Raw genomic sequence first — 21046 nt, 5'->3', positions numbered from 1 at the left:
ACTTTGCATTCAAACATCTTCAGCAACTGATAATAAAACCGCCCCTCTGGCCCTATCCCACCTCTATCACTCTTCCAGCAAACATTTATTCGGAGTCTGTGTGCCAGGTTTTGTCTTGGGTGATGAGAGATGAAAAGACAAACGGAATAGAGTCCCTGCCTTTGAGAAACATTGACTACTGGTATTTTCTATAGAATAACCTTAAAACTCCATCAATATTTGCATTACCTTTCTCACAGAAAATATGGAAATTTCAGCTAACTTATTCACAAGGAAGTACCAAGAGGCAAGAGCGCTGCTGTGATGGCCCCTTTCAAAGCCTGTAGTAGGAAGGGTGCAGGATTCTGGTAGTCTGCAAGTGAAGTATGTCTGTGGGACTCTGCAAACAGGATCCACCCTGGGAACGTGGGTCACATGCTCTAGGAATGCATCCCTTACTCAGATCCTGTTCTCTCCATCCCTTACTCTGCTCTATGTCTTTGTTTCAATGCCTCTCCACAGTCATCTCTGTTCTTGCTTTTGCGACCATCCTTCCTTGTGCTTACTTTTGTTTCTGCCCCTACATATTCTGACTGCAAGCAATAAGAATGAAAGTGAATAGAAGATAAAACCATCTGACTACAAAAAGTAAAAACTTTTGTGTTGCAAATAATACCATCAAGAAAGTGAAAAGGCAGGGTGAGGTGGCACCTGTAATCCCAACAATTTGGGAGGCTCTGTCCAGAGGTTTACCAATTCAAATTCAAGGCCTGCCTCAGTGACTTAGTAAGACCCTATCTCAAAAGAAAAAAAAAAAAAAAAAAAAAAAAATTAAAAGGCCTTGGGATGTAGCTTGGCATCCCTGGGTTTCACTCTCCAGGGTGTGTGTGTGGGGAGGGTGTAGGGGGGGATGTAGTGGGGGGACGACTTTTCAAGAAAGTGAAAAGACTTTTTTCCAGAATGGAAGAGATTATTTGCAAATCATGTACCTGATAAAGGTCTGGTATCCAGAATCTATAAAGAACTCTTGCAACTCAATAATGAAAAGGCAATAACCCAATTACATAAAGGACAAAAGATCTGGACACATCACCAAAGAAGATGTACAGATGGCAAATAAGCATACATAAAGATGTTTGACATCATATGTCATTAGGGAATAGCAAATTAAAACAGTGGATACTCTTAACACACCTATCAGAATGACTAAATTTAAAATAATAAAAAGTCTAACAATATCAAATGCTGAAGAGGATGCAAAGCAACAAGAATTCTCATTTATTGTCGGTGGAATGAACAATGATACAGTCATTTTTTAGAAGATAGCTTGACAGACTTTTGACAGTTTCTTACAAAATGAAACATAATATTACCACATGATCAAGTAATTTTTTTGTTTTTATTTATTTATTTTTTGGTACTGGGGATTGAACCCAGGAGTTCTCTACCACTGAGCTACATCCTCAGCCCCTTTTATTTTACTTTTTAAAATTTTGAGACAGGGTCTCAATAAGTTGTCGGGCTGGCCAAATTCATGATCCTCCCCATTCAGTCTCCCAATCAACTTGGATTACAGGAGAGCCACTATACCCGGCTGCAATAGTATTCTTAGTTTCCTTAATAAATTGAAAATTATGTCCATACAAAAGTTTATAGCAGGTTTATTCATAATTGCCAAAACTAGAAGAAACCAAGATGTCCCTCAAAAGGTGAACGGATAAAGAAACCATGGTATATGTATACAATGAAGTATTATTCAACAATAAAAAAATGACTTATCCACCAGGCACGGTGGTGCATGCCTATAATTCCAGCAGCTGGGGAGGCTGAGGTAGGAGAATCTCTAGTACAAAGCCAGCCTCACCAAAGCGAGGCAATAAGCAACTCAGTAAGACCCTGTCTCTAAATAAAATACAAAATAAGGTTGGGGATATGGCTCAGTGGTTGACTGCCTCTAAGTTCAATCCCTGGTACCCCTGCTCCCTAAAAAAGAAATGACCTACCCAAACCATGAAGACATGGAGCAACCTTAAGTGCATATTGCTTAGTGAAACATGGCAATCTAAAAAAGCCATATACTGTTTGATTCCAATTATCCGACATTCTAAAAAAGGCAAAACTATGAAGACAATAAAAAAAGACCAGTGGTTATCTGGGGCTTGGTATAGAAAAAGCAGGATGAATAGGTAGAGCAAAGGATATTTTTAGACATAAAACTCTTGTGTATGATGGCAACATGACATTATGCATTTGTCAAAACTCAGAACCACACAACATAAAGGATGAAACCTAATATGAATTATTGACTTTAGTGAATAATAATGTATCAATACTGGTTCATTAATTGTAACAAATGCAATGCAAGATATGAATAATAGAGGAAACTGAGCAGAATGGAGAGAAGGTCCATGGGAACCCTCTGTTTTGTATGATAATTTTCTGTAAGCCTAAAAGTGCTCTCAAAAATTAGGTCTATAAAGCTAAGAACAGATATATTTTGATCAGTGAAGTATCAAATTAAATTGTGATATTTAAAAAAACAAAAGGCTTTGTTTTGGGCAAAGGTTTAGATAGATATTTTTCTAAAGAAGATATATAATAGCCAATAAGCACATGATCATTAGCCATTAGAGAAGTACAAATCAAAACCACTTCAGGGCTGGGGATGTGGTTCAGTATTTAAGTGCCCCTGGGTTCAATCACCAGTACCAAAAAAACAAAACAAAACAAAAAAAAGAACCACTTTATCTGAAGTGGTGATACCATTTCATATCCATTAGGATGACTATTATTAAAAAAGAAAACAAAAACAAAAGAACAAGTTTTAGTTGGGGGTGGGAGTCCTAGAAAAAGAGAATTTTCTTAGAAATACTTAGGCCTTTCTTATGGTCATCGGTGAATTTTCCAAACTTGAAGATGTTAGTGTATGAAAATTAAACTAGTAAAAAAAAAAATATATATATATATATAAAATAGAGTAGCTGACAAAAGAAATCCTTCATACTAGGAAATGGCTGTAAATACCTTTCTGATAAGAATCTTACAAAATTCCTATTATTCATTCATTTGTACATTCAACAAATATTTATTGAACATTCATTAGATGTCAGTTACTGTGCAGGGTACTGAGCTATAATAAGCTTTCATAGAGTATATACTCCAGAGGGACTATTAAAGGTCCATGGGAAGCTTACATTTCATTGGACCTGGAATATAATTGAAGAAATCAGTGAACCCACTAACACCTGTAATATATCAAATTCTTAAGACAGGAACATGTTAGGATAAATGAAGTAAAAAGAAAAAGCAAGCCAAGTGAGGTGGTGCATGCCTGTAATCTCAGTGGCTGGGGAGGCTGAGGCAGGAGGATCTCAAGTTCAAAGTCAGCCTCAGACCCTGTCTCTAAATAAAATACAAAATAGAGCTGGGGATGTGGTTCAGTGGTCAAGCACCCCTGAGTTCAATCCCCAGTACCCCTCCCTGCCCCCACAAAAAAAGAAAAAAAGGATGTGAGTAGTAAGAATGTGGTAGTGTTTATGAAATACTATTTAAGGAAAAGACACAAATGGATACAAATATTCCAGCACTAGAGAAGTGGATATGATGAAACAGGGAAAGATCATTACAAAATGGATTTTCCTTCATTTTATTCCTAAACTCCTGGACCATGCATTTTCCTTTTTCCTAATTTTTTGTTCATGAACTTTAAATTTTTTTTTACATTTTTATTGGTGCATTATTGTACATAATGATGGAATTTGTTGTTACATATTTGTATATACACACAATATAACAATATAATTGGCCAATATCACTCCCCAAAACTTTCTCCCTCCCTCCCCAACAACTTTTAATATAATTTCCCAGGAATCTTAACAACTTGAAAGAAGCACTTTAGCTAGCTATGATTGACTTATCAATTAAAATTTGGCTTTATAATTTGATGGTGGATCAGTAATGGAGAGAATGTTTGATATCTGGGCAGCTCTAAAAACTATGGTGTATATCCAGCCCCCTTGAATGGAGAGGCTGAGAAGTATTCCTTAGGGCAGGGTGTTAGCACAAGAAGCCTCCAAGTGAACACAGAGTAATGACCAATGAAAAGTGTGCTGAGGAAGAGATCTAAACATTGTCATGCAAACTAGGGTGCCTTTAAATAGAGTGTCAGGAGAAAGTACACAGTTCAGCAGAATAGAAGACCACAGATCACAAGAGCAAAGCAGCAAGTTAGATAGGCAAAGAGATAGGGTTAACAATTTCTCAAGGCAACCATCTGAACCAATAACTAGAATAATTGATCCTGAGATTTTCATTGCAGATATGGTTTAATAGGACTACAAAAGGATGCTCTGGACCCTTCCTCCAGATGAGAAAGCTGAAAGTTCCTGTATTTACATTGAAGATGAGCCTAGGGCCCTATGATAGGTTTCTCAAGAGGGCATGTGTCTATTCCAATGACTGAAGGATAGAAATTGAACATGATATTGCTAGAAAGTTAGGACTTTGTCGAAACTATATTTGTCCAAAAGGTATTCATCTTTCTTCAGTTGTTAAGTCTTGTAGTTAGAATTCAGAATTTAGGGGAGCTGGACCTGGCAGGGAGTGAGAGGAAAAAACAAAAGGATTGAATGAATAATTGACCATATCAGGTGGTCAGTTGGAGCCTGAGGTCATGAGACAAAAGTCCACCTTCAAATATCTGGTGGTGGCCTTTCTGTTTTCAGCATGTCATGTACACAGAGGAGAGCCAATTGATATCTTACCTTATGCCATATTCCAGTACCCAGCAATGGAAGGCATATTCTTTACACTGACGCTCAGGGCACAGGAAAACATTTAGAAGGCCCGGTTAGGTTTTCCAGAGCTATCCAGGTGTCAGCCAGCTATTCAGATGTGAGGTCCAGGTAAATAGTAGGGGTTGGGGGGAATTGTAATAACTATGAAAGAAAGCATTCTGGAGGAGAGAAGCATAAGATATTTAAAGAGAATTTTCTAGAAGCCAAATAGGTAGAGCACTTGTGTGCAGAAGCTGACATACTTTAAACTACTTGGCTTCTATTCTGTGTCTGACCTGTGTATACGTGTTGTAGATAGGCAAATGAAGATATGGAGAGATTTGGACAATCCCCTCCATACTAGGATACAACTAGACATTACTGCCAGGGTGTCAAGTAGTTCATGTACATTAGAAGATCTTTTTGACAATGATTACCAGAGCCTGACATAATAGGATGTTATGTGCCATATCCATGAGTTCATTTACTAACACAAGGATGGTATCATGACTTGGAATGGACACAGATCTATATTAAGACCACTGTGGTGAGAAGATGCTGATAATGTTAGAGATAGTGTGCCAGGACATTTCAGAATAAGTATGGCAGTCCCCCAGATACGATTCTAATCCAAGAGAAAAAGCATATAGGTATTGCAGTTTTCATGTTTCCATTCAACAAATACTGAATACCTAATGCATGTTAGGCACTATTTCAGGCTCAAGTGGATTCCAAATTGGAATAAAAGAACAAATGAAATGAAATTCTGTATGTCCTCAGGGAGCTTACACACCAGTGAGCAAAGCACATAATAAAGTAGTGGTGAGTGCTATGAAGAAAACTAAAGAAGGGCAAAGACACAGAATGACAGGATACTATCTTAAGCAGGGTGGCCCAAAAAACTTCACTGAAGAAATGACATTTAAGAAGAGTTCTGAATAATGAAAGGGGAAAACCATGCTAAGTAAGATTGAGGGGAATGGCATTAAGGAAGAATAACAAATGCAAAGATCTGAGGCAGTGACAAGTTAGGAGCATCATATCGGAGGACCACCAAGATTCTCTGGCTTAGAATCACATTTGTAAATGGATTACAGTAACTTGGTGGATTGTTGTGAAACAATTGTAGCAATTAGGTACAGTTCTCTTTCTGGATTGAAACAAATATTTGGCTCACTCATTCCAAATACAACCCCTGGGTCTCATGTAGACCTTATCTAACAGGGTGTGTATTACCTCCTTTCCCCAACTAGAATGTAAATTCCATGAGGACAGACCCTGGGTATAGGTATAAAAGCACTGTCTATGTTAGAGAGTCACTCTAGCTGGGATAGGGTGACCACTGGAGACAAAGCAGCTTCCACCAGTCACTAATAGTAAAGTTTCTGATATTCTACCTCACTTGGCCTGGGTAGACTGAATTTCTCCATGGGTTTTAGTTGATTTAAGACAATGGTTCTCAGTTCTAGTCTAGCAGAATCAGCATGATTTGAAAACTGATTGGAAATTCAAGTTCTTGGGCCATACCTGAGTCTTACTGAATCAAAAATTCTGGGAATGGAGTGCAGCAATGTGTTTTAATAATTCCCCTAAGGTAATTCTGACACAAGATAAAGTTTTAAAAGTCATTTTGGCCAGATATGGTGGCACATGCCTACTATAATCCCAGCTACTCAGGAGGCCGATGCACAAGTTTGACGCCAATCTGGACAATTTAATGATAGCTTGTCCTAAAATAAAAATTTAAAAAGGGACTGGGGATGTAGCTCAGTGGCTAGCATGTAAGAGGCCTTGGGTACAATCCCCCATCCCAGTTCCAAAAACAGTACCTGTGAAGGTCCAAAATCACCATCACTTAAAGAATGACTCTATAAGCCTTGAAAACTTGGATTGCCCCTATGGAGTTATTTACACTTACTAGGATCAACATAGAAAAGATAGCTCAGGAAAGCAGTTATGGGCAGCAAGATGAACCCCATGGTAGGTTGAAGGCCAATCTTAATTAGGAAAACAAACCTATCAGCTGAAATACATAGCCACAATTGGGACCAGATAAACTTCTTTCCTTAAAAAATAAGATTTTAGGAATGTCATATAGAGAAGACAATCACCATCTAATAATCTTAGAACCCTTCCACTTCTGATCTGCTAACACCTCATCAAGCATAATATGGAAGACTTAGTTGTCTAGAACTTGACAAAGGAATATATCTCTAAGTTCTTAAGTACATTTCCCTGGCTGATTGAGAGGTGATTTGATTTGGGACTACTCAGAGTAGGGTGAACCAATATATCAAACATGTGTCCCTTAATAGTGGGGATATATTTTGAGAAATGTATTGTTAGGGGTTTTTGTCATTGTACAAACATCATAAAGTATACTTACTTTAACCTGGGTGATAGAGCCTACAAACCACCTAGTTAGGTGGTACAGCCTATTACTCCTAGGCCACAAACCTGTACAGTATGTTACCGTACTGGATATTGTAGACAACTACAACCATGTTAAGTATTTGTGTATGTAAACATATCCAAACATAGAAAATGCACAGTAAAAATAGGAGGTGATATAACTAGGACTCAGAGGCTGCTTTTGCTAAAAACACTGCTCTTCACTTGGACCTACAAATGTAAAAAGTATAGCATCTCTGTATCCATTTTGCTCTGAGGCACCTTGGATTCCAGGAATAACAAATATGATTGATAAAACATCTTGCAATGAGTTGAAACTACCCTGAAGGCAACAGCACTTTTTTTTTTTTTTTTTAAATCACTACCTGACCACAGGTAATTATCAACCAGACCACAGTTTGACCAAGACTATTTAACTATACGTATTTCTGGGGCCCCTTGTCTATGCAATCTGGAAGCTTATATCAGTACCCCTGAAGACAGTGTTAAAAAGGCTGGTTTTCACAGCATATGAATTAAAGTTTCCTTGGTACCATTATTTTTTCCATTTGATTTTTTGGGCAAATGACCAGACCTGTTTTGTTGGAACCACATAATTCATTGTTGTTGTTGTTGTTGTTCGTTTGCTTGTTTTTTGGTACTGGGAATTGAATCCAGGGCCTTTAACCACTGAGTTACATCCCCAACCCTTTTTTATTTTTTTGTTAAGATAGAGTCTTGCTAAGTTTCTTAGGACTTCATTAAGTTGCTGAGGCTGGCTTTGAACTTGCGATTCTCCTGCTTCTGCTTCCCAAACCATTGGGATTATAGGTATGTATCACCATGTCTGCCTTGGTACAAGATTTCATATATATTAAAGTTCATTTCTATTAATCAGTGAAAGATGGGAGAAATACTCCATAGGCCTAATGATATTCTTGCATATTCGATTACAAGAAGAGTACTTGTAAGGCTATTTTCCCCAATGACCTTCCCAATTCAGTTGACATTATAACAGCCCTAAGAGTTTTAGTTCCATGAAGATTTAAGTTCTATGGAACAGATCCTGGAAGTCTGAGATTAAGATGTCAATGTTAAATCGTGAGTGTTGAGATTAAGTAAATCTTCATAAAGGCAGAACTCCCACTGATTTTCCTTCAGCAAGGGTCCAGGTTCTTGGATTCCTACAACATAGAATATATATGGAAAGTCTTGTCTCTGAGGCAGAAAGCAAGTATACTTGCTTGGAAAGAAATTGAGCCATGGGTAACAGTCATAATCTCTACATACCAGCTGCACTGAAAATACTATGATAACTTTGCATCCTGGTCTGCACAAACCAGCCAGGTGTGGGTATAATTGTCAAAGGATCAGAAGGACAGCTGTGGGCATGGGTAATGCTGGTGAAAGGTGGTCTAGATAAGTGAAGAACACAATATTAACTTCTTATCTTCCAGGGAGAAGCAGTGACACAGAGGGCTGATGGGTGAAGCATTAATCCTCTGGAATGCTTTCCCATTTGCAGCTCAATAAGGAACAGTCATAGAGTCACTGGTTACCTAGGCTGCCTATCAGTGAAGTCCTTATGCATGAGGGAGGCTTTAGTCCTAGTGGGCAGTTGGACCCGCTAGACCAGAGTCTGACCCACAAAGCTGCCTGCTGCCCCTGAATTTTGATTCTGGAGGTTGTTGTCCTATGCTGTCAGCTACCTTGACATTTTGTTTTGTTCTTGGTTTTTGCAGCTTAAATGAATAAAATTTTATTTTTTTTCATGTAATAGGAAGTCTAGAAGTAACAAATCCAAGACTAGTGCAGACACTCAAGGAAACCACAGGGGAGGCCACGATCATTGTTACTTTTCTGCAGTGTCCTCCTTAGACTGTAGCTTTTATCTTCATGGTCACAAAATGGATCTTTTAATACTAGGTACTTGATCTTGCAAGGTGAGAAGTAGGGGAAAGGGCAAAGAACAAAACATGTAGAGAAGAATTCAGGCAAGGAAGATGCTTTTCCAAGATGGTCAAGAGGGTTTTCTCAGAAATCCACACAGGGACATCTGCTTATTTGTCAATGGTCAGGGTTTTGGGACATAGACTATACTAGGCAAGAATATCTTTAAGAGATTATTAAAAACTGTATGCCTTACTAATCTGACAGGACCTGGATTCTTTTTATATGGGAGAAGATGAGAGTGGATGCTAGGAAAGCAACTAGAAGTATAAACCACTCTTGATTGGTCACACACATACCAAAAGGTCCATGTAATGAAGACATTCTGCTCTGATCACCATATATTTGGATCAGAAACCAGTAACATACAAGTACTAAGAAATATCATGCCACCTAGTGTGTAACACTATTCTAAATATGCCACTGGTCAAACAAATTATCCAAAGGAAATTAAGACATTTCAAGAATGAAGCTATAATAAAAATACTATATACAAACTTTTTATGATACGGCACACGGTTTATTTATAGAAGTATTACCTTAAAAATAAAGACTAAAAATTAGTATTTAGTGCTTTCATGATAAATACAGTCCTATATTCATTGGAAAATCCCATTGAAGTTTTTCTCAGAGTGTGAATATTCTTGGGCACAAGTGAGGGAAACATGGCTGAAGTCATTTCCACATAGGGACTACCTGCAGTAAAACTTCTCACGTTTCCCAAAAGAACTCTTTAAGAGTTCTAGAAAGAAAATTCTTTTAGTGTGACTGCTTAGAAGATTCACAAAAACTGAGGGATTACTGTAGAAAACAACTGAGGAATAACTGAGATTACTCTCATCCTCAGCAACATTGACATTCTGGGGCACATAATTATTTGATGTTGGGGGACTCCTATGCATTGCAGGATATATGGCAGCATTCCAGCTATCTTGGAATGCCAGCCACTTTTCTTTACAAAGGCTAGGGGCCAGGACAAAGGAATAAATGGTGAGACCTGGGTGGCTCACTTCCTTGCTTTTCCCACTGCAGGACAAGATGGCTTATCTTAGGAGTTGAGACTATACAGTCAGAAACCCAAATACACTGCTTGTCTCAATCACTGATGGGCAAGGAGTTGAAGAAAACAGCAGCTGCAGCTGCTTCCCTGCCAGGCATGAAACAAGAAACATGTGTTCCACTTTTCTTGAGGACTAGAGCTCAGTATCTGCATATAGAGCAAAAAGCAGTACACCCTGGAGGGAGTCCTTATGAATTTTTCAAGATGAGGATGTAGTTAAGTGGTAGGGAACAACTGGGTTCATTTCCCATAAAAAAAACACACATATGTTAAGAAACAATTTAATTATTTCCAGCACCTCTGAAATAAACAGCAATATTTATTCATACTTTTTTGAGCACTTACTATTGAAGTCATTGTACTAGACTCTGTAGATGAGAAAATGAACTAGACACTTCCCAAGTTCCCTAGGAGCTAATGATCAAGGAGAAGAGGGGAGATAATATAAGACAATGTGTAGTTAAGAACTTGATCACTTTGGTTCAAAATACTGAATTTCAGCTGGGCATGTTGGCACATGCCTGTAATTCCAGCAACTTGGGAGGCTGAAGCAGGATGATATCAAGTTCAAGGTCAGCCTGGGCGACTAGGGAAACCCTCAGCAACTTAGCAAGACCCTGCCTCCAAATAAAAAAAGGGCCAGGAATGAACTTGCTGGTTTTCTACTACTGACCTATATCCCCAGATTCCCTGTTTTATTTTTTATTTTGAGACAGTTCTCACTGATTTACTCAGCCTGCCTTAAACTTGCTATCCTCCCGTCTCGCCCTCCTCAGTTGATGGAATTACAAGCATGCACCACCATGTCTGGCAAATTGTTAACTCCTTGAGGAAAACATTTTTGGTCCTTAATTTCTCCTGAAAGTATAAGGGAGTTGGGCTAAATAATCTCTAAGACATTTCCAAACTGTAAGCTAGTGGGACAATAATAAGGATATGTATTATACAAGTTCTATAAAATTTCTATCATTTCTAGTGTATTACTGGGCATAAAGTGGAATTCAAGGCATATTTTCAGGGAACTGATTCCAATATAGATATATTTGAGAAGAAATGGATAGATGTTTTTCTGAAAGGTCACATAAATTACTTGTGAAATGAACATTGTTTAAGATACATATGAGGATTGGGTTGTAGCTCAGTGGTGGAGCACTTACTTGCCTTGCATGTGTGAGAAACTGGGTACAATTCTCAGCACTGCATATAAATAAATAAAATAAAAGCCTGTAGACAACTAAAAATATTTTTAAAAATACATGAGACACTTCTTATTAAATGGATTCTTAAGGTGATTTTTTTTACAGTATTTAAAAACTCCTTAATTTAATCAATTTTTAAGTTCCACACTTTTATATACCAAGGTTGTTGATAATAGGGTAAGACAGATTAGAAGCTAATAGTAATGAGAGAGTCAATAGATTTAATATAGCTATGGTTTGGATATGGTTTAAGTGTGTCTCCCAAGTGTTGGAAGGTTAGTTCTCAGTGTGGGAATGTTAAGAGGTAGTGAAATCTTTAAAGGGTGGAGCCTGGTAAAAAGTGATTAGGTCACTGGAAGCACTGCCCTGGTCAAACTATAGGTTCGTCAAGGACCTCAGGTGTTCCCATGACAAAGGGTTGTAATAAAATAGCTAGAGTGGCCCCTCCCACTCTCTGGTTTTCTGTTTCACCTTGTGATCTCTCCCTTTCACACACACTCCTGCCACATCATCTCCATGATGTGATGCAGTGAAGGGAGCCCTCACTGTAGGCTGAATAAACGATGCTGCCCAATCTTCAGCAGTCTCCAAAACTGTGAGGTAAATAAACTTCTTTTCTTTATTCATTATGCAGCCTTAGGAATTTTCTTATCACAATAGAAAAATTACAAATAATGAGTAAAGCAAGCTATTTTTCATAGAAGTGTTCTTCTTTCTGCGGTTTCTGATTTTCTTCTTTCTCTCACATACATACACACACTTTCTCTTTTATGTCTTAACTCATACTTCATCTTTGATAGATCTACTCTAATTTATAACACTATATATAAACTTTTAATTTTCCAATATTCCTTTCCATATTCCTCCCCCTTATTGACCCTCAAGCCTCACCAGTTTTGAAAATAGGTACGCCTCCCACGGTGTCTGGATCTTCCACAGTGCCTAGATTCTTCAAGCTATCTGTCTTTGCTGGTGGCTTTGGTATGAGCATGCTGGAGGTTGAAGCTTCACCAGCTGAGAAGCAAAAGCTCTAGGTTACCCTCAAGATGGGATTCAAAGAAGGGAGTGCTCCTTACTTTCTTTCATTTTCCCTAATGCTTTCATCTGTCTGTAGCCTTCTTTCCAATAAATTCAGTGGAAAATAAGAGAAGTAAAGGCTGTCCTCAACTATTTCACTTCAAAAAGATTCTATTTCTTTGACATAAAGGCAAATCTGAACACATTACTACTACTTTGAGCAAGGGCAGAAGAGAAGGTCACTTTGGGGAGGATGAATTTGATTTAGCCTACAGGTTTTGGAGTGTCGATTATAATGGCAATTATGAATTCCACAGATAAGCCCAGACAAGTTTGAGTATTTCACAATGGACATGGATATCAAAACCTACTTTATCAGCTATAAATCTTACTTCCCTCAACTTCCAAGTCCTTCTTGTCTGTCTGGGCCCTATCCCGCACATACAGGTCAACTTCTTTCCTATCCTTATACAAGGGAAAATGACTTGGTAACAAATATCATAATGGGAATGGAATAAACAAGGGCAACTGACTTCTTAAGTCTGTAAAGTTCATAACCTGTATCGAGGCTCCTTGTGAGAAAACCCAACCCCTGTCACTGTAGTATGATCAGGAGACAATGATACCTGTTCCCTCAGAAGTCCTGACTAACCGACGAGATTGAATCACACACATGAAAAATTTCAGATGAAATTCTTCTTTACGCATGGTTATTTCCTAGAAATAAATACAGAGTTTAATCCAAATGAATAGATCTGGAAGGATTAGGGTGTACATAACAAATGTGGACTACATATGTTCAATATTACTAGGTCTTAAGACTTGACATATAAAAATATCAGCAGATAGCCAAGCATGGTGGCCCACACTGTAACCTCAACTACTCAGGAAGCTGAGGTAGGAGGATCATAAGTTCATGCCCAGGCTGAGCAACTTGGGAGACCCTGCCTCAAAATAAAAAACACAAAAAGGGTTGGGGATGTAGCCCAGTAACTATTCCTCAAATGAGCCTATGAGGTGATACAAATAATGTACTTTTATACATTTGATAGGGTAGGATCCTCTGAACTCAGCAAGCTCCTCCATTTCCCAGCTGCCGGAAATGGAAAGACTGACAGCTTCCAGAGCCTTCCCTTAAAGACTGAACTCAGACTGTTCGCTGTCTTCTGGATCTAGAGTGCCTACCAAAAGCATTTCTCCAAGACTTATTACATATGACCTCCACCAGAGGCCAAACAAGTTGAGTGGCTTGGTAAACAGGTTAAATGAACAAACATTTTTCTTCCATTATTTGCTCTTTAAAAGCATGGCATAGACTACAGATTAATCTGTAACAGTGTAAGGGGGTCCCTCAGAAGTCAAGACTCCTGGGTCCTTTTTTCCACTCTACCCAGAAAAGTAGATCTTTCTGGTGGGTCCAACTAGAGCTCACTGCCTGCATTTCAAACTCCTCCAAAGTGCAGGAAGGGTCTACATGTTGTCAAAGTCTAACCTAAGTTGTCCCCAAGTTGCTTATTTTTTTTTTTCCCTGAATCGTCCGTCAAGCAGGATGTGAATCGGCGTACAAGACTGCAAGTTAAGAAACTTGTTTCCTAGTCCTAGATCTGCCACACACTTTCTAACTTTGAGAAATAACTTCATTTCACTAAACAGATTAAATTATCTCCAATGGCCTCTACATACACTAACGTGCTGTGATTCTCAATAAGCTACAATATAGCCTGAGATTGACTTAAATCTCATATAAAAATTTAGCAGATAGCTGCTATCTCTCGGAGAAGCCACAGGTTCCTGAACACCTAGGGCCACAACAAAGAGCTACCACAGAAACTTGAACTTAAGCAAAAATCGCCATGCGGAACCAGAAAGCGGCGGGTACACGGGCCGGGGGAACACAGAAAAGCAAAGGACGAAGGACGCACTAACGGTGTTCCGAATAGGAGAAAGAGAAAAAGCTCAGACTGAAAGGGCAACAGGGAAATTATGACTACAGCCTTAAACGCTCCTTCGGTGTCTCCAGTCTCGCCACACCGCGCAGGCGTTCCACGGGTCCTTAGCTCTGCTCTTTGACCTCCTGCCCCACCCCCTCCTCGGCAGCCACCCAGCGCTCTTCCGGTGTTGTGAAGGCGGTTCCGGTTCGCGGCGGTTCCCGGGTTTTGCGTTCCGTGGCCGGCCGGAAACCCCTTTGCAAAGCAGCCGGTTCCGGTTCGGTGAGTGGCGGCGGGAAGCTGGGGGAGGGGTGAGGATGGAGGGAGCCTGGGCCCGGAGGCTGTGTCGGACCGGGCACGCTGGCCTAGGCTGGGCCGGGCGGAAGCGAGGACCGCTGTGGGGACGGCGCTTTTCCCTCTGCCCCGCCCCCTGGGACCACCTCCCCTCCCCCCTGCTGTCCGGCGGCCGCGGTCTGGCCGGTGGCCGTTAGTTAGGCTTCCCGAGGCCGTTCTTTTAGGCCGGTTTCGCCTGAGCTGCGGAGAAGCAGTCTCCCTGCAGTTAGAGCAGGCCGCATCTTAACGCCCGGCTCAACTTGTGGGGAAAAGGCTGTTTGGGATTCCGGGACTTTCCCGCCAGAGCAGGGTCTTCTCTCAAGGGAGAGCTGTTTTCACCGGGAAGCTCAGCTTTCTATCACACCTGCTTCTCCTCTCGCCTTCCGTGAGACCTGAATGATATTTCTCGGCTACTTCTGCGTCTCACGTAAACAATTCTCCAACTCTTTTTTACTCTGTGGTGTCTCCCTGAGATGTGATATCGCTAGTGCCACCACCAGAAAGAGCGTCTGGACCCTCCTGCCCAGGTTATGAAAATCCCCTTAATTGCCACAGTTTGTTTACCTGGCTCATCGCCTCCCGGTAATTCCCTTAAACCGTCTCTTCTTGGTATACGCTAACGCGATCTCTCTGGATATATGCCGAGTGTCTCTTGTCTTGAGCTTGGTGATTTCTGTTTATCAGTGCCTCTGCAGTGTTTCCACTATCTTGTTGGCAAAAACTTGCTCCTTTATCACTTTCAAGTCAGACTTGTTAAAGTTATTTCAGTTCACATTTGGTACACTTATTGTATTTGGAGTGGTGGTGATTCTTGTAAAGTTCATACAAAGTCATATAGACTACCAACTTACTGTTCGACTTAGGGTCTTGGTTGTAATTGGATATTCTGAATGAAATACGTCACATCATTTCCTAAATCTTTATTTTTCATAAAAATTTGTTCTAAGGACTTGTGTTGGAATATAGATTATACTGACTTTGAAATTACAGTGAAACCTTAAGCATCTCACTAAAGCACAATCCCTGAACCTTTCAGTTTCAGGGTTCCCCTCCCATCCCCACCCAGTCCCTTTTAGGAAACGTCATTCATTTTTACCTGATTTCAGTTAATTAGTCCAACTGCAAAGGTTTCATATCACCTATCTGATGAATTAAGTTGGAGTGGATGGTACACACACAAACAGGTTCTGCTACTTGTGGCTAAGGTGATGTAACTCCTGACTACTGCTTTGGCAATCCTTTTTTTCCCACTTACTTCCACATCTTTTACCAGTTGTACCAGTTTTACTGTCTTACTGAATCTGTTTATGGATTTGGCTTCCCTTACCGTGAGCTTCTCAGTGGCAGGGACCAGTTATTCATCTTTGTGTCTCCAGTATCCTGCACTTAAGTGCATAATAAATGTATGTGTGTGAAAAAAGTTAAACATTTTCCTGTTTAAGACTAGAATGTTAAGGTGGTTAAGGTTTTAGAGTCTAATTGGGAGAGACTACATACATAAATACTAAGGGGGAAACCTGAAACACATAATGATATAGTACAAAATGTATCATATTCATAATTGTTTTCCAGAGCTCAGGTTGATTCACATGGTTACTTCTACACCCTCCTCATATTACAAATTGTTCTAACTCCACTGTACAATGCCTTGTCTCAATATAAATTTTCTGGGAACTTCGTCATAGCCCTAAACATTTTCTTTTATAATCACCTCTTTGCAGGTAAGCTTATAAATGCTTTACCACATTTGTTAATTTTTTGAATAGTCAGGACTTTTCATCTTTTTTTTCCTTTCAGATTTCCCATTACCTTGAGTTCAGGCACTAACTTGATTCACCTAAATAACTGTAATTGTTTATGTTCTTTCAGTAAATTGAGCAATGTATACTAAGAAATTAATTATTAGAATAATTTTATTAAAAGAAAAAAATTGTTATCCTTGCAAGAATTTGGTGGCATCATAGGTTCCTGATCCAGCATTTCATGCAGAATCTTAGGGTAAAATATCTTTTCTTCCAATGTAATTGCTAAAGAAAGAACTGTAAGCACACCAAAGAAACTGGTTGTATTTGAATTAAAATGTAAATGTGACACTTTAACTATTAAAATTATGTCATTGTAGAGTCCCCAGAACTAGCTAGAGATTATTTTAAAAATGACAGTGTGAATCGTAGAATGAAGATATATGTTAATGAATGTGAAGTTGTATTATGTTTGAAATGTGCATTTGCTGGGGAGTCAAGGATTTTGGTTTCCTGTCTTCCCTTTACCTGCTCTGTGATTTCAGACAAGTCATTTAACCTCTCTGGATATAATCTCTCAAATTCTTTGAATTTTTAATTTGTTTCCCTCTTCACATCATTCTTAGCAAAATGCAAGGGAGATCAACATGGAATTGTTCTACTGGGCATTAGACTTTAAATTGCCATTCTTCTTAAAAAAAAAAAAAAAAGGTGGGGGGGTAGTGATGGCAATTAGGAAGTGACCTGAAACAGTGAAACATGAAAAAAGGACTGCTGATTTATTTGTTGATATTAACCCCCCCCCCCCCATCTGGAACCTAGGGAATTCTCTCTTTAAGAAGAAAGAAGGGTAAGAATAACCTAGAGAATTTCCAGAAAGAAAACCTTTGTTAAGTTGCGCATTTGGAAATCTGTTTTAAGCTAAATCTAAGGTCTAGACTCTTTGGGGATCCTCCTTGGCAAGCTTAGGTAATCAGATGATTACTTTGCCTAGTCTAAAGCTCTGCCAAGAAAAATTCAAGCAGCCTTACTCTGCATGTGCACTTCTTGTTGTGACCACAGAGAATCCCTATTATCATTAACCAGTCTTCAAAATACATTGAAGCCCTAGGATTGTTGTGTATTTGATGAAGTGCTCAATCTTTTTAAAAATAAGGTGATAACATTATGAATATATACAGGTGTGACTATTACCATCCCTGTTTTCCTCCTCTGGGATATCTGCCAAAACATATGTGCCAAGGGTGTTTATTAACCTAGTTTCAAGTAGTTAAGCTCTTAAATTCCCTTTTTTTTCTGGAAAAAGTAGATAGAGAAGAAAGTAAGAAAAATCTCCTTATCTGTGGTTTCACTTTCTGCAGTTACCCATAGTCAACTGTTTTGAAAATAATTAAATGAACAATTCATATTTTGAGAGAGACATCACATTCATGTAGTTTTTTATTATAGAATATTGTTCTAATTGTCTATTTTGTTGTTGTTAATCTATTACTAACCCCAATACACCCAATTTGTAAATTTCAGTCTAATTATATATTATATATACATACAAAGATTTTTGCATATATATGTAGATATGAAAAAATTGTATATGCAGGGTTCAATACTATCTATAATTTCAGGCATCTACTGGGGGTCTTGGAACATACCCCTTGCTGATAAAGGGGGACTCCAATATGAGTAAAGGGGCTTTGGTTTGTAGCAGTTTTTTTTTTTCCTTAGCAGTGTTGGGGATTGAACCCAAGATCTTGCACATGCTAGGTGAGCACTCTGCCTCTGAGTTACATCCCCAACCCTGGTTTTTAGCAGTTTGATTGATAGGGGGTGAAAGGAATACTTTGTATAATCTTAAAAGTATTCTTTCATTGTCCTCAACAAATCAGTAGCTCTGTATTTGATCACTGAGTAAGATGTATGGAAGGAGAAACCTTAATAGGATCATTACAAGGTCTGACATTTGTTTATAAAATGGTTTAGCTTGAGGTAATAGAAAAAGCAATGGAGGGCTGGGGAGATAGCTCAATCGGTAGAGTGCTTACCTTGCAAGCACAAGGCCCTGGGTTCGATCCCCAGCACCCCCCCCAAAAAAAAAAAAGAAAAAAAAAAAAAAAAGAAAAAGCAATGGATTGGGAAGAATTTCTAGGTTGTAATTTCAGTGCAGTCACTGACTTTATGACTTTATGCAAACTACTCAATCTCCTGAGGGCTGACTGTCCCAACTTGCTTTTGCTTTAATATTCTATGATTCTTTGGGTTATCTGTAATTGCTATTGATTGTAGCACAATTTCTAGAAATGTAGCACCTAGGGCCAATTTTATTTTCCATTCTCTTCCCATCAAGTCAACTCACAACCACTTTAGATTTTTCTCCATTAAAAACACAAAATTGACACTTCTGAATGACTTCCTGTTTTATAAGTAGATGTTTCACTATGTAATGTTGTTTTGTCTTTTTTTTTTTTTTTTTTTTTTTAATAGGATTTTGTATCTTTGCTAAAGTCAGTGATGTGAAAAGACCTGACATGGGTAAGACTAACCATAAAGTACTCATTCAGTTGTTTTAGTTATTCTGATGAGTTAAACTGGGCTGAAACAATTAGTTTTCCTGGTATTTTTAATAGTTGTATCTTTGTGCATAATAATAATCTTAAGGGAAAACTTAATCCTAATTATGAAGTACTATATACCACACATAATTTTCTCTTGGTTAGAACATTTGTTTAGAGTCATGTGGGAGCATTCTCATTCATTGTATTGAAAAAAACAATCATACACTAGTAAATATTTGCTATGCTTACTGTGTGCCTGCTTTAAGTATTTAAAATGTTAATCCATTTTAAGTCTTTCGGTCACCTTGCAAGGATACCTAATAGTATCTACAAAATAGATACTGTTATTTTCTCTGTAAACAAGGAAAACAAGACACATGGATTAAGAAACTTGCTTAGGGTTATGTACTATACAGGATAGAGCCAGGATTTAAATCACTCTAGTTCTAGAGACCTTATTCTTTAATGCTATATTAAAATGCTTCTGTGTGATAATTTGATTAAGATAAATATTTCATTTAGCTAGTGGTATTGAGAATTCATTGTGATTAGAACATTTTTCACTGTTTCACTTATAGTGTTTCATGTCTGTAAAAGAAATCCATGTAATGTCAGAAGTAATAGCCCATTTAGGAATAAGCTGAAAAATCTATACAGTAACATCTTACAACATTTCATATATTCCTTTTAAATTCACGTTGGCCTTTTCTCTACTTCTTTGTTTTCCTGTTGATTAGTCAGCCTTCTTTTGCTGGTTGGTTGTTTCCTTTCTTTCTTATTGCTGTGATCAGTGTAAGTCATTAAGTTCCCTTAACTATCATTTGTTCCTCCTGTTTATAGTAATAAAGGTCTCAAAAATGTTTCTAAAGAAAGATTCTGCCATAATATTACAGTAATTGAACTGGTACCTGTTAAGAGCCATGTGAATAAATTACACTACTCAGAAAAAAATTTTCAGCTGGATTAATTTTTAAAGCACCTTTCTGAGTTAAAACAGGAAATAAACCAGTGTGGGCAGTGTTTGTTTCTGAGTGGTGAAACATCCCCTCTCTAATTAATTAATTAATATATGTATGTGATGCTGGTGAACAGACGCAGGGCCCATGCATGCTAGGTAAGGGCACTATCAACTGAGCTACATCCCCATCCCTCCAATTTATTTTTGAAGAAACAGGGTCTTGCTCTGTTGGCTAGGTTGGTCCTAAACTCCTAGGCTCAAAAGATACTCTTGTTTCTGTCTTCCATTAACTGGGACTTCCAGTGTACACTTCTGTGCCTGGTTTCCCAATTTTTTTTTTTTTAATATTAAATTTCTTATAGTTAAGACATGAAAACTTTTGATGAAATTTCGGTATTTTTAAAACTAGAAATCCAACTGTTTTTATTCTTATACAAGTTTTGAACTGTTTGGTAGATGATTTCAGTTCCACATAAGCCAATTTCTGCATATGGTCCCACTTTGATAGTGACATTTTGAGATTTCTTGCCAATGGTTAATTACGAAGGAAGAGTATTATTTGACTAGAATTGTTCTTTGGAAATCATCAAGTGAAAAGATTTGTTCATAGAAGAAAAGTTATTGAAGAATTATATGACTTGAACTAATATGGACTCTTTCCCCAGATGATATTGCTGATAGGGTGAGGATGGATGCTGGAGAAGTAACTTTAGTGAACCACAACTCCATCTTCAAAACCCACCTCCTGCCACAATCGGGTTTTTCAGAGGACCAGATTTCACTTTCTGACCAGCAGGTTAGGAATAATTTTCTTCCTTTAATTTATTAATTTGCTTATTATAAGGTTTATGCCTTGCTCCAAAAATACAAACCATGCAAACTTTTTACAATAAATAATTTAGTGTTTGAAATTCTGCTTGGTATATTAAAGACAAGACAAAGTTAAGACAGAACAGCATATGTATGGGTTACTTGAGAAAAGTATCTTTCAGAAAACTCTGAATATTATAACTGTCATTATGTAGATAGTTCTTTTAAATTAGTGTCTTAAAATTACTGAGTATTGTTTCTGTGTGTGTATTAAATACAGTCACTGTGAGATTTGTCTGTGCTGTAAATCTTAGTTTCTTAAGGTCTGACCCAGTACCAACAGCATCAGCACTAT

The 21046-nt window shown here is 38.3% G+C and overlaps 2 protein-coding genes across 6 annotated transcripts in view; one reads left to right on the top strand and one right to left on the bottom strand.

Annotated features, from left to right (window-relative positions):
* Positions 1 to 4435: 4435 nt before the first annotated feature.
* On the bottom strand, positions 4436 to 14874 carry LOC124982864 (translation initiation factor IF-2-like). Its single transcript, XM_047549756.1, has 5 exons — positions 14870 to 14874; positions 14363 to 14828; positions 12998 to 13088; positions 12246 to 12368; positions 4436 to 4571 (listed from the first exon to the last, which is right to left on the bottom strand). The coding sequence occupies exons 1-5, from the start codon at positions 14872 to 14874 to the stop codon at positions 4543 to 4545; spliced, it is 714 nt and encodes a 237-aa protein (XP_047405712.1). The 3' UTR covers positions 4436 to 4542.
* Positions 11936 to 21046, top strand: part of Senp1 (SUMO specific peptidase 1) — a 49175-nt gene continuing 40064 nt past the window's right edge. The window contains exons 1-3 of one of the 5 annotated variants that reach the window (XM_047548074.1): positions 11936 to 11954; positions 18853 to 18900; positions 20547 to 20677. In XM_047548074.1, the coding sequence (XP_047404030.1) occupies positions 18897 to 18900; positions 20547 to 20677 (135 nt within the window). In that variant the 5' untranslated portion in view covers positions 11936 to 11954; positions 18853 to 18896. Of the gene's footprint in view, positions 11955 to 14331; positions 14582 to 14608; positions 15215 to 18852; positions 18901 to 20546; positions 20678 to 21046 lie in introns of those variants that run through there. The other 4 variants (XM_047548072.1, XM_047548070.1, XM_047548073.1 and 1 more) reach the window with 4 other exon arrangements.

Source organism: Sciurus carolinensis, chromosome 4 (assembly GCF_902686445.1).
Source record: "Sciurus carolinensis chromosome 4, mSciCar1.2, whole genome shotgun sequence".
Classification (NCBI taxonomy): Eukaryota; Metazoa; Chordata; class Mammalia; order Rodentia; family Sciuridae; genus Sciurus; species Sciurus carolinensis.
The sequence above is the reverse complement of the archived record's forward strand: the minus strand, read 5'-3'. Positions and strand labels throughout refer to the sequence as shown.